General features: G+C 32.9%; 1 protein-coding gene across 1 annotated transcript; it reads left to right on the forward strand.

The window, feature by feature from the left end:
- The first annotated feature begins 5,912 nt into the window (after positions 1-5,912).
- Positions 5,913-6,985, forward strand: LOC140767796 (uncharacterized). The gene is made up of 2 exons (XM_073107839.1): positions 5,913-6,486; positions 6,656-6,985. The coding sequence occupies exon 1, from the start codon at positions 6,015-6,017 to the stop codon at positions 6,441-6,443; it is 429 nt and encodes a 142-aa protein (XP_072963940.1). The 5' UTR covers positions 5,913-6,014; the 3' UTR covers positions 6,444-6,486; positions 6,656-6,985.
- The last annotated feature ends 7,478 nt before the right edge of the window (positions 6,986-14,463 follow it).

Genomic DNA, 14,463 nt, shown 5'->3' on the forward strand with positions numbered 1-14,463 from the left:
CTCAATATATGCAATATGACATGGGGAAGGTTTTACTCTGCTTGTGAATCGAAACAGCTCTTTCGTTATCTTGTAAAAATATTGTTCACTTTAGATGCCCTAAAAAATCCTTAAAGTTGGTTGGATCTTCAAATCTCAATGTGGTGTGATTGTGTCAAAAATGCATGCACTATTTTTTCTCTTCTTTTAATCTTTTTTTTTAGTATTATTATTCATGTAAGCTAAGTATGGGTTGGACAGGGGGCTAACTCTCTCTATATATAGAAGCATTTAGGTCTCATCAAGTTTTTAGCTAATATAATAAGCAGCTTAGTTTAGATTTCAAGCTACGTGCTTCACTGAATAATTATTCTGAACTAAATATTACAAGATAAGTTCTAAGTCATCCCACTATCAAACCATCAATCTGAGTCAAATTATTGAGTTAAGCCACCAAACTTTTAAATAATTTTTTTATAATATTGTTTGGGGTTGAAGTCAAACTCATGATCTTTTGGTCATAGAGAAAGCACTTACCAATTCTACTAGAGTTGATGGAGAAAGTTATCTACCAACTCTAGTTTGGTCACTTCTTTTAATATTCTTTCCAATGCCAACTTAAAAAGATCTCAACCAAGGAAGGGGTTTGATGTGGGCATCAGGACTCAGAAGGAGAATAAAAATCTCCTTATTACAGATCGCTTTAGGTAGGTTTACTAATTAATTAATTAATTCATCGAATAATTAGCCTTCCTAAAGCAATGGAAACATGTTTAAGCCTTTTGACATCCAGTCAGAGTTCCTTTTACAACCTCAGATTATCCTTGAAAGAATAAATGGTGCATAATAGTCTCTGCACCTTTCCACTCAACTGGGGATCCACAAGTGCGTGTATTGCTGCTTATCGTCAATCCCAATCGACAACTTGTCAGCATACATATGAATGAATTTATGCGCGTCAATAACGTAGGTGGTCGACGGCACGTCAAACCTTATCTCTTCTAGTCCATGCATAGTTGACCACCAAAAGATAGAGAACAAATGAAAGGAAAGGAAAGGAATGGAATAATAATGATGATAATGATGATGATGCCTTAATAGTGTTTGGTTTCTTCCAATGCAGAGTGAACCTGAACGTGGAAAGAACAAAACTCAGTGTCTTTCCATCAAATCCCATCTTTAGTGGCCTGGAAAGAACAATACTTTTCTGCATGTATATCCTCCGCCCACTATTTGTTAAAGCTAAGTCAATTGCACCAATTTAAAAGTGTAGAGAGACGAATGCTACCCCTATTCTCCTTCGTATGTACTTTTATTTTAGCCACAAGTACTTTTAATCTTTCTTCTTTTTGTTCCTATTAAATGGTTCAAATTTCAACTTAGAAAGCTTAATCCTCTTACAAATGGTGAATTATTGGATGCCTAAACAAACATGTATCATTTTTAAAATATCAATTCTGATAAAAAAAAATTAGATAGTTATCAGTCTAATAAAACTATCATAACACACCACTTTATGCCATTTATTACTAAACCAACTCTTCCTTTTCTGATATAATATTAACACCACCTCTGTTTGATGCTCTCTTGCTTGTTTATCTTTTGGGTTTGGTTTAAGTTATCAATGAACAGATAAGATAGTATAGAGACAATAGGGATAAGAACACTTGTGAACAAATGAGAATATATCTTTCTCATAAAAGCTAATTTTGTCTACATCAACATGTACCATCTCAGTGGGTCTAATGTGGGACATAAAAGAGTACCCAGAAAGTCTAGATTGATAGAGACTGTGGAAAAATAAAATAAAAATGTATCACCTTGATAGAGATGGCAAAGAATATAATGGTTTGATCATCATACTTGTCAAATAGAACTCATCATAGTTGGCAAGAGCAACAAAGATTACTATACCCTCACATTGAGCTCATGAGGTAAGCAGATGTGATGAAGATTAGAGTCCTACAAGAAAACAAGCATTAGGTTGGAATTGATGAACAAGACCTTTGTAGTCCCATAAGAATCCATAAGATATTATATGAAATAATTGAGTGTTTTAAAGAAGTGGGTAAGGTAGATGCCTTTGGTACTTTTATCTTTGAGATTTAAACACCCTAGTGGAAATAATTAAGGTGAAGTTGACCTAATCTCTATAGCCTAATTCAGTAAGCTTGGAAAAATTAACTTCTCTACCTCAAAATATACACCAAAACCAATTACTGCATAGTTTGCACCCTGTTACTGAAAGGGATAATAATTATATTTTAGACAAGTAAACTGTTACCTATTTTCACATAGACTTTCACATTTAATTTTTGCTGACATATATATAGTTTTTAATCCTATACTTAATTGTATAAAACTTTAGAAATACTCTTTTTATTAATCATATGTGGGAAAAAAAACAGAGAAAAATTTCATGCCATCTAGGTACTATTTTATTTTATTTTAAAGAAGAAAATAGATAAAATTTAATAGTTAAACATTGATGTTTTCATTAACATCATACAAAGACTTCGATATATTAAATAGATGAGAGAGTAAAGTGTCACCGAAATTGGGCTATGTAAAAATTGATAATAGTTTAAGAGGTTTCATTTTCCTTTTATTGCCACCCAAAAATATCATGATATAATTAGGACTAATTCTAACTCTAGTATTACTTTAACCTAATCACAAGTAACCATGATATTATGATACTATGCTATTCTGTTATTAAGGGTGCTTTTGGAAATGTCAAAAAATAAAATAAAAGAAGAGGATATAAAATATAAATTCATCTATTGATAAAAAAAATTCTTTTTTTTTGCAATAAATACCATTCAAAATTTTTGATATTTACATATATACTCTTTAAAATCTTTATGTTTTTTTTTAATGGATACACCTTTTGAAGTTAAGTAATAATTAAAATTTAAACAATTTAGACATAAAAAAAGAGAAACTATCATTACTCTAGTTAAAGGTATATATATATATATATATTTCTTTTTGAATTATTAAGATTTAGCTTGAAAAATAACTGGCAATACAAATAAATAAGAGATATTTAAAAGGCTAATTTTTAATTCCCCTTCTCACTATTTTAAAACCAATTATTTCATTGCCACTTTTTAACTCAAGGAAACACCTAAGTCATGCCAATCTTCATCAGTCTCTCTCTCTCTCTCTATATATATATATACATTACAAAGATAAGGTTGTTAGCAATGATTCAGAACTATCTATTATTTATAATATATTAAAACCCATGAACTCCCCCTCAAGAAGGCAAGAAATGCCCACATCATTAATTACTATTCACAGATAAGAACTGATTCTGGAAATACCTCTGAATCAGGGCCATGACGTTTCTTGAATCTACATACTAAATCAAATAATAGATAATTTTATCAAGAACACGTTACGCTAATGTTTCTCTTTATCATGATATTTATAGTTTGACCTTTTTATTTTGTTTATAATATCTCAATAAAATATTTCTTTTGAAAGGCAGTTATTATCGTTAAATATATTTTACTTATGCTTAAAATTACTTTATCCTATGTACTTTAAAAACTTTCAAATTAATTCACATACTTATAATTAAATTAAGACATTTAGTTATTCTATTAAATTTAACTAAGTTCCGTGACTATTTTCATAATTTTATTATATTATATCAAAATCTGTATGTCTTCTCTAATAAACAAGATAGTAGTATTTTAGTCATTTTGATATTATTCAGGTAAGTTTAATAGAAAAACTAACGGTTTCATTTTAGTCATAAGCATAAGGACTAGCTTGAGACTTTCTAAAGTACGTGAGATAAAGTAATTTTAGATATAAATATAGGGAGGTAAAATATATTTAATCCTAAATTAAACTATAAATTTAATATCCTCTAGTAATTTTTTAAAAATTTAATTTTCAAAAGTAAGAACCCATTAGCTTGCCTTAGATTATAAATAACCTCAGGATGTTTTCATAAGACAATAAGGAATAAAATATATGAGTCAAATAAATAACGATACAGTAAGATATTAATGATAAGCTAGTTAGATTCTCAAACCACTTTAGCACAGTGATAAGAATTAACATCCGCTTGGATGGTCACAAGCATATCACCAGCATATAATAAATGACTAAGCTTAAAGTTACCAATAAAAAAAGGATTAATCTTACCATCATTAATAGCCTGATTAATGAGACTCAAAAGCAACTGGGTAATCAAAATAAATAAATAAGGCTAAATAGGATCCCCTTGCCTGATGCCAAAATGGCCACAGAACCATTGGGAGGGGGGACCATTCAGTAAGATATAAATGATAAAGAACTACAAAGTATACCCTATATTTGATACATTTTTCTAACTAACAATATGCCACATCCTCTCTCCCTCTCTCTCTCTCTACATATATGTATATATGTAGACAGTGATATACTTTTGTATTGCTTCATGATCTCATATCATGCATAGAACTTTTGACGTGAACATTCTACAATTACATCCTCTCTTTCTTCTTATTCTTTATTCAAAGTAGACATCCAAAGTATACATCCCCTTGTAAAAGGTTCCCTCTCTCTACCCTACCCTAGTCTTAGTTGCAAGTTGCCACTAAGTTCCAAAGCCTTTTTGGCACATCTAAGCTGACCAATATCTTATTTCTATTTGAACCCAATCAATCATCTCCTCTTACTCCATCTTTATATTTCACAACCCAACCATCTCCTCTGTGTATATAATATATCAGTAAAAAGGACATCTCTCATTTGCTCTGAAAGCTTATTACCATTCTTAATGGCATCTACCCAGCTCTCTAGAATTATAATTTTTAAGCTTCTATTATGATTGTATTAAATCTAAATATATCTATTGAGAAACTAATAAGTCATCTAATAATTATCTAACTTAAAATGGCTTGAAAAGGGCCTTTTCCCATTGTTAAGGAACACAATTTTTTCTTGAAAAGAAAATAATAAACATATATACATTAAGTGGTGGTGAATGGTACAAATGGTTCAGCCCTCATCCACTTAGATTTACCAATCAAATTAACTCCTGAGTTAGTTGTCAAATGAGTGGTTGGGTTCACATTTGAATTTAAAATTTTAAGCATGTAGGATATATAATAATGATAGATATCAAACAAGAAAAGAAAAATGAGAGTAAATTATAGTTTATGTCTATGAAAACTATTGCTTTTGTTTCTCTTGTATTTGTTGAAGCTAGTTAACTACTCTACTATCTTTAAATGAGACTATGGTTTTGTGGAGATAACTTAATTTGTTTATTATATCCCAATCAATGTAAAAGAAGTTAAAAGTGTTTAAGTTTGAAGTAATAAAAAAAAATTAGGTTATAATTGGGCTCTTATTGAATGAATAATTAAAGCGAAACCGTATTTAAGGAAATAAATAAAAATAATTTCACCTACTAAACTATTAGTACATAATAAACTCTAAACTATTAGAAATAACTCGCTTGACTCCTTTCAGACGAAAAGAACTCGTTTAAACCCTAAAATCTAAATAATAATATTTATTTTAGAAGTAGCTAACTCCCATTATGCATAAACTTGAACAACTATTATTAAATAACCAAAAGCTTAATCTCTACTCGTAGACCTAACAAGACACGTGGCGTCCTCAAAACCCTTCCAAAATCCAAAATTGAGCTCTAATCATGTAATTCTTTCCTTAAAACCAAAGTTAATTACCTATCTAATTACTGATTAATAATCAAATTAGGTAGGATAGAATACAATAATAGTCAATGGATCATTAACCGTACCCAATCCTACACTCACGGGCCCCTCCGAGAAACCTCCTCTTTTTCCCAAAATACCCCTTACAGCTCACTGTACGCGGCCTTACCGCCCATCGATTTCCCACCACTTTCCTTGTCCTTATCCGTCTTTTTGCCCACAGAGATAAATATAAATTCCGCTCTCTTCCGACTCCCATGTCCAGATCCATCTCTCTTCTCCCTCCTCTTCTTCCTCACGAAACCCTAACCCTAGTTCCCAATCAATCCCTAAACCCTCACCTTTGCCATGGATTTCGAGAAGCGATATGGGGTTACCTCACCTTCGTCGCCTTCGTCTCTGAAGCAGAAGCTCCGCAACTCGATCTGCTTCTCCTGCTGCTTCAACGGCGGCGGCGCCTCCGCCACCTCCGGCGACGAGGAGGAGCGTCCGATCTCTCTGATCCGATCCTCTTCTACCTGGATTCGCGCGCGGGCGCAGGAGCTGCCGGAGATCGGGGATAGGTGCCGCGGCCTCGTCTCGCGGATCGGCCGGCATCGCCGGCTCTCCGGCGACTTCGGATACGATCCGCTTAGCTACGCGCTCAACTTCGACGAGGGGATCGAGGACGACGACGCCGCCGCCGGCCCCGCCGAGGGGTTCCGCTACCGAAACTTCTCCGCCCGGCTCCCCGCCTCACCACCTCGGCCGCCAACCGCCGCAGTAGCGATCGCCTGATACTCTCCCTCTGATCCGTGTCTTGTTACTTCTATGTCTATATGTAAGAATTGGAGGTTTTGATTTGGCGAAGGAATCGCTCCTCGATTGCCGAGCGTGGATTGATGTTTTAATTTACAAAATATTATTTTCCAATCAAAATTTTTGGGCAGGCGTGATCGGCGCTAACGTGTGCCTTCGGGCGTTATGATTGATTTGGTTATCATTAACAGTGACGAGGGTATGACGGTCAAAGCGGGGAGGAATAAAATAAATATCGGAGGGGAATCGTATCTAAGGCTCGGGGGGTCGCTGGCTTTTGGGTATATCCGGCGGACGCCAGCTGGCGATTTGGACATCGTATAACGGCGTCTTCTGGAGCTTTTGACTCGTTGTCAAACTCAGTTTGAATTCGGTTACTTCAATAATTGGATTGAATCATTTGGGCCCAAACTTTGGCGAGCTTTTGACAAAACTAGTCTTGTTCCACTGTAGTACTCATCAAACTTGTTAGTAAATAATGTCTAATTTATTATAATCCTAATAAAATTACTGTACTAATATTTTTGTCTGTTCTTAAAACGATAATAAGTTTAGCATTTTATGTATATAAATTTTTTAATTTAATCTTTCAAGAGTTCAAGGAAAAAAATTACTTAACGATAAACGCCGATTAATTTAACGTTTTTATTATTACTACGATAAATTAGACTCTATTTAATAAAATAATAAAAAAAGTCATAATTCGGTAAAAAAAAGCCTCACTTTTGGCTTGTTTTTTTTATAAATAAGTTGAGTTCTATTTGAGACCTAAGTTGACTTGTGCTCAACTCGGATGTGCTTGTAGAGATATCACCAACTAAAACCTAAAAAGTGTAACTTGAAATCGAACCAAATCACTCGAATCACTGAAGTAAAAATTGTAATTTACCTAAATTATTTGAGCCCTTTTTTTAAGTGCTTTAACTAACACCAATACTCTTATAAAAAAAAACACTAATATTTTGTTATATATTATGCAAGTTTTTAACCCTAAGGGTGATCCATTGAATCACTTTTTAATACAGCGGAATAATATATTTAAAAAAGAGAGTTATTTTTAGTGAAAATGATTTTATAATCTTAAACATTAAGTTTACCTAAATACGCTGCTTCATAGACTATATACTCTATACTCTTGTAGTCTTGTTCTTACTAATTATTTGTTGATAATATAAAAGGGAGATGAAAATTCTTTAACATTTTTTGGTATAATTATTTGTTAATAATATGATAAAAGCATCTTTTTTTCCTTTCTAAAATACCAAGTTTTCCGATATCCTATTCCTATCAGAATATATATCTAGAACAAATCTATGAATAAAGGATACTTTATCCCCTCTACCAATCTAGCTAGGAATAAAGGAATAACTTGTAAAAAAAAGTTTCTACCATTTTAAACATTCATATGTATGTATGTATATATATATATATATACCTAATGGTGATTAAATTGTTAAAATTAACTTCAATAAAAACAGTTCTTATATATACAATAAAATATTTCATATGTTTTACATTTAATACATAAACAAGGGAAATTTGTATATAACACACCCGTCTTTTAATAAAATTATGGTTTACACCCTATATTTTCACTAGTTATAAATCGAGCCCTATGATTTAGCGAATATTAGCACAAAAATAAAACAAATTGCAGTTAGATTAGTTAGTTAAACTTAACCAAATCTCTGAGTTAAATTAACTAAACTAAGAAAATTATAAAAATACCCTTAACCAAGTTATGAGTATATTAGTTATTTTAAAAATAAGGGCATTTTATTTATTTTAAAAATAAAATATATTTATTTAATAAATATTCCGACCGTGTTAGTTCAAATCTAACCCAGGATGTTTTCTACACATATTCGCTAAATCAGATAGATCCATTTGTAAAGAGTGAAAATGTAGGGCATAAACTATAATTATGTTATAAAACAAGATGTTATATATAAATTTCCCTATAAACAAAGAAAGCTTGAGTAGACATGGAAGTTAAGTGTCCTCCCGCGTCCTAATTAATTAATCTTCGACAAATTAGACATAAAATTTACTATATTTGAGATCGATTAGTGAAAATATTTGAGCTGAAAGTTTGAATTAAATCGCGGTCATGCCTAACCAAACCCTAATCATTCGCAAACCATTCGAATAATTTGCATCTATGTTATTCTCCTTAATTCAGCAACTAGAGGTCTTGTTTTTAATTAACATTTGCAAGCACTCATTTGTAAATATGTTTTTCATTTAGACATAGCTTTACTCCAAATCTAGTCTCCAAAATCTCAATCAACAAATCCAAAATTATTATTATTTAATTCCAAATTTCATTTGAAAAGGAGAATATTTTATTCGTTTTCCCATGTATGCCTTGGCAATTTTTTTTTGGTAAAGTGGTAGCTTAATTTATAAATAATGAAAAGAGGAAATTTTCTTTATAATATAGTGAAAATATAGGGTGTTATGCAGAAATGTTTTGGAAGATTCGTCGAGTTCGCACAAACTCGTTGCCGACATCAAGAGGGACAATGTGATCTACAAGTTACGTGGTTTACGAGGAATTTAAGTTTGCTTCAACCCAAAAACGTTTTATGACCATGATATCTCTCACTATAAAGTATGCATGTTTAATTACAATTTACTCCCTTGAACTTTGACTCAGTATTATTTTGCCCCCTGAATTATTTAAAATGCTATAATATTTATCTTTATGAAGGGATGGAGTGGAAAAGTGACAATGAGTTGAAGTTTGTGGAAACAAAGTATAATTAAACTATTACACATTTAAAAGTATCAATATTTTTTTAAAAGTAATTTTAAAATCTTTCTTTTGTATCAATATTCTTTTTCTTATTTTTAATTAAATTGTAATTCTAAAAGCTTATATCTAAAGTTAACTATGTTGTTGACCTTTTTATCTTAAAATCTATTACACTTTTTTAGTATCACGTGACCGTAAGTTACATAATATGTAAGATTTTTCAGCAGACAAAAACACAAATATACTATTACGAACCGATATAATTCGATTCGAAATAGTTTTGGACTCGATTAGACTTGTAATTTTCGAGGAGATCTGTGAACAATCTAACTGATGGATCATCTTGAATTTTGAATATGTTGTCGCTCTTGGAAAGAGCTTTCCAACGAATCAAAGATCATAGGATTTGAACGGTTAGATCATGAGATACCGACCGAACAATGATTGAAGGTCAATTAAACCCTAGCTTGATAGCCCTTCAATAGCTAGATAGATGCTATGTTTTGTAGAATAGGGGATTAGGAGTTAGAAAAGGTCGACCAAAGACTTGGACGGTGGAAGAGGGCGCCAATGGCTTGAGACAGTTGAGAAGGAAATAAAAGCTAAAGCTAATTTCAATTATTAAAGATAAACTCCAATTAGGATTTTCTCCACATATTTATAGAGGCTCACTCTAGAGACCCATCAACTAAATTAAGAAAACCTTCACAAACTAATAACTTTCGCCATGGTGCATTTGAACGCGCCCGATTGTGTTCGAATGCGGAATTTCAGTTTTTAGGCAATGCAAACATATGCAGGCATTCGAATGACCGCGTTTGAACGGCCCGATTCCATTCGAACTCACAATTTGAGTCTATTATTGCGAACGTGTGCAGGCATCGCATACCCATTCAAACACGGTCCCTGCATTCGAACGGCCCCGGTAAAAATTCTTTTATTGTTTCTAACAAAACTCAACTAGATAAATAGACTCATCCCAATGAACCCAATGTCACGAGTATAGCCAATATAGACCGAGTCATATTATATACACTTACCTAAAATAAATGTATGTGAATGAAAATAAGAATATTACTATATTTTTATAGCTTATTTTATGAGATCTTAACCGTTAATTCATTTTGAGGGGTATCCATATGCAAAACTCAAATATTTTGGAGAGGTGTATATATATATAAATAAGATATTTTTAGAAGGGCACACACGAAAAAAAATCCTATTATTTAATAAGAGATGATTATTTATGATATTTTGTCATAAATGAGTCTTCCAATTCAAACCTATTTCAAGCTCGAGCCGATCTTGTGCCTAAACGAGCCTCTCAATAATAGATTCAAGCCTATTTCAATTCAGGCCTAGATTAAGTTTGGATTGAATTTGTATCAGACTTGAATTAGGCTTGACTGAATATGTTGTATGTGAAAACTTGAAGTACAAAATTATAGAGATTATATAAACCTAAACTAATATATAATAACTATATTACATAATATTAACTACTATATTATAGAATTCATATTTTTATAAATATCATATATTATATAATATTAAATATTAATTGAGCTTTATCAAATTGAGATTTATCAGTCGAGCTGTCTAGTGATCAAACTTATTGGTCAAGGTTGACTCATTTAAATAATGAGCCGAGGTGGATCAAGCTAAACTCGAGCAGACTCGACTATTTTGACAACCCTAACAAAGATGGGATAAGAAATAAGGGCCACAGTATCAATTCATACATTGAGCATAGGAGGTGATTTATGGTGAAATTTTCACATAGGGCATAATCTTGCTTTGGATTATTTTGCGTTTAACCTAGAAAACTTGAGATAGAGATATGGCGGCCAGTTCTGCAAAGATACAAGTATCACGTAATTAAACTAGATCTTAATGTTTTTATATTTAAAATAATGCAACATTAAGTGATTAATTTAGATGATTTTATTTTTGCATAAAATACTGCAAGTCTTTCATTTCACTATTTTTCTAACGGCAAGTTATTTTCTGCCTTGTTTGGTTTGAAATTAAGTGTCAAACTCGATTAGCTAGTCTTAATTTTTTAGAAAGTAAATTTGATTAGATATGAAAAAGATAAAAAGATATTTGGTTACGGAACCAGTTTAAGAGTTTCTAAACCAGTTTAGAGAGGTCCCTAAACTCAAAGCAAAGATGGGATGATTACTTGTTAATCCAGACTAACCCGCGATGTAACGCAAGCTCTCCACGTCTACCGAGACCCCATGCACATCTACGTCCAGGTTGTTGTGGCTTCTGGTCGTTATGTTGTTAGAATAATATAACTAAGAAATAAGTTCATTTACCTTAAGAGATAAGAGCTCTCTTAATACATTTATCTCATTGTTATGTAATTTCTATATATTAGAGTGTAATCATTCATATGGGAATATATATAAAAAGATATTATTTTCCTTTTCATGGATCTATCCTATTCTTTCAATGGCATCCTCCTCCCCCTCTTCGCTCTCTAACAACCTTAACCCAAACTTCTCTATCCCAAACATCACTAATCTAGTGACCGTCAAACTTTCAGACACGAACTACCTCTTTTGGCAAAAATAGATGCAACATTTTCTCCTAGGCTGGAACTTCTGGCACTGCATGATTCCTTCCCTCTGGCAATGACCTCATCATCACCCGACCTAATCCTCATTACTTGGCTTGGTTCTATACCGAGCAAACCTTGGCCAGTCTTATCATTGCCATCCTGTCTAAGCTAATCCTTGCTATAGTAGTTCGGCTCAACTAGAAAAAATCATTAGGCTCGATCCGCCCAAACTCGGCCCCAACCTGTCGGGTTTTAATTGGGCTAAGCTCGAGATGGTAGTAAGTGGCATGGGTTGAACCTTTGCCTGCCCGACTTGGCTCAAAAGCTTGACCCACTACTCCCATCTATGACATCCATAATGCATACTTATTCCCATAGTTTTTTTAGTTCTACATCGGATATTTAGTAAACTGTATATCAATAAATAAGTATGTCCGCATGAAAGATAATTAAAATGTCATCACATAGGCCCACTAAACTCGGTCCAATGAGATATAATATTTTTAAGTTTTAACTCATTATGCTCAACCCAAGCCCAATATCTAATCGGCTAGTGAGTGGTAACAAGCTAAAGTATTTTAGCTCGACTTGAGTGATTGGTGGGTCAATCCATGAACAAATATTTAAGCCCAGTCAGCTCGAACTCGGCCCACCCCGCCCGATGATCACCTCTAGGCTCGACACAACCCAAGAAACCTTAGGACGAATAATTTAGTTCAATCTTCTTTTGATCCTTCTAGCTATTCTATACAAATGATCTATCTAATATTAGTCTGACATATCCCTCAAGCCCTCGCTGCTTCTCACCATTCTCCCATGCTATGACACAATCATCTTGGCCATTCATCATCCAAAATTCTTTCTTTCTTAAGGACTAATAATGGTTTAGATTCATGTTCGAAAAAATTTCGTTTCATTTTTAATAAATGTTCTTTGGGTAAATTTAAATATCTCCCATTTCTTTCAAATAAGTTAAATGCATCTGTTCCCTTTCACCTTGTTCATTCAGGTGTATGGATGTCCTATATGGTTTCTTTCTCATAATTCAAATATTATGTTTTCTTCACTTTTTTGGATTTATCCCATGCATTGCAAGACTATAGCCTTTGCTCATATTCAAACAATTCTTAATTCTATCAGAAATCCACATGTCTCAACATTTTGCATCCTTGGGCATTCACCATTAGATTTCTTTTCTTCACACACCCAACAAAATGGCATTATGGAACACAAACATTGTCACATAGCCGACATGGTTCAGACTATACTTATCACCTCTTAAGTTCCTCCAAATATTTGGGTCAAGACTGTCTCCAAAGTTGTCTTCCTCATCAATTGTCTACCCACGATGTAGCTTTAGTGGATCTCATAATTTGAGTGCATATTTAGTTTCTCTCCATCATATGACTTCCTACATACATTTGGTTGTGCCTTCTATCCATATCTTGGCAATTCTTATGACATATTATTAAGTGTGTGTTCCTAGGTTAGAGCTCTAATCACAAGAGTTATCAATGTCTAGACATCTCCATCAACAAAATATACATATCATGGATGTTCACTTTGATGAGTCTAATTTTTTTTTTCATGCATACAACTTAGAGCTCCTATTTAGCTATTGGCCATTCCTATGCAACCTCATCCCTATTATCTCATCACCCCTATGACCATGCGGTCTAAAGGCAACACTCACCATCCTCATATGGCTCCATTCGGTATTGGTACTAACCGAGTCATATCGGATTACATCATGAGGACACTGAGTTTGATAAATCAAGTATATTTATTTTTTAATTGATTCATATTTATCTCTTACGTAAGCTCTTAAGATAAGTTTAGCTATGTCATGTAAACTTCCTTAGTGTAGGTACTTCCTTGCGTTGGTCTCTCCACCAACTCAACACCGCCCTTCATAGCTTTGCTACCAATATGATTGTATTATGACAATATGAGCACTATATATATAGTGGCTAATCTAGTATTTCATGCTCGCACTGAGTTTATGTCATCCATTCGATGGATTAGATAGGTGATATGCTAACTATGAATCTTCATCACCATTGATTTCTCTCTCCATCTCAAACTCCTCCATTGAGTTTGCGAGGGAGTGTTGATATAGACCGACCTACAATATAATGTGAGCTCTCCATATTGACTAAGGCCCTATGCACATCGACGTTCTGGTTGTTGAGCTGTTAAGATAATGCAACTAAGATATAAGAGACATTCAAATGAGAATTACATAAAATGTATTGTTTCCTTTTTCTCTGCTAATTATCTTTTTATTAAAAAAAATCAAAGGATAGATTATTTTATAAAGCTTCACTATGGCAATTATAGAAATAGATAATTTTCTTTATGCCCTTGAACTACCACCATTTTTTCTATAATGACATCCTGACATCCGATGAACTATTTTTTCAAGTACACAATGACTAGCTGAACTATCAAAAATATCAAAAAAATAGTGCAAGGTTTCGTTGTGGAAAATGACGGTAGTTCAGGGGATGAAAAAAGAATTATTCCTTATATAAAAATCTTCATTATTTTCTAAATAAAATGCAAGGACTATATCTAAAATTGTTAGAATTGTAACTCCAATTATTTTCTTATACAAGTCTATTTAGGCTTCAAAAAAATAAAAGTTAGGTTAACAACTATAATTTTCCAAC

Source organism: Typha angustifolia, chromosome 9 (assembly GCF_048772165.1).
Source record: "Typha angustifolia cultivar Huaian chromosome 9, ASM4877216v1, whole genome shotgun sequence".
NCBI classification, from domain to species: domain Eukaryota; kingdom Viridiplantae; phylum Streptophyta; class Magnoliopsida; order Poales; family Typhaceae; genus Typha; species Typha angustifolia.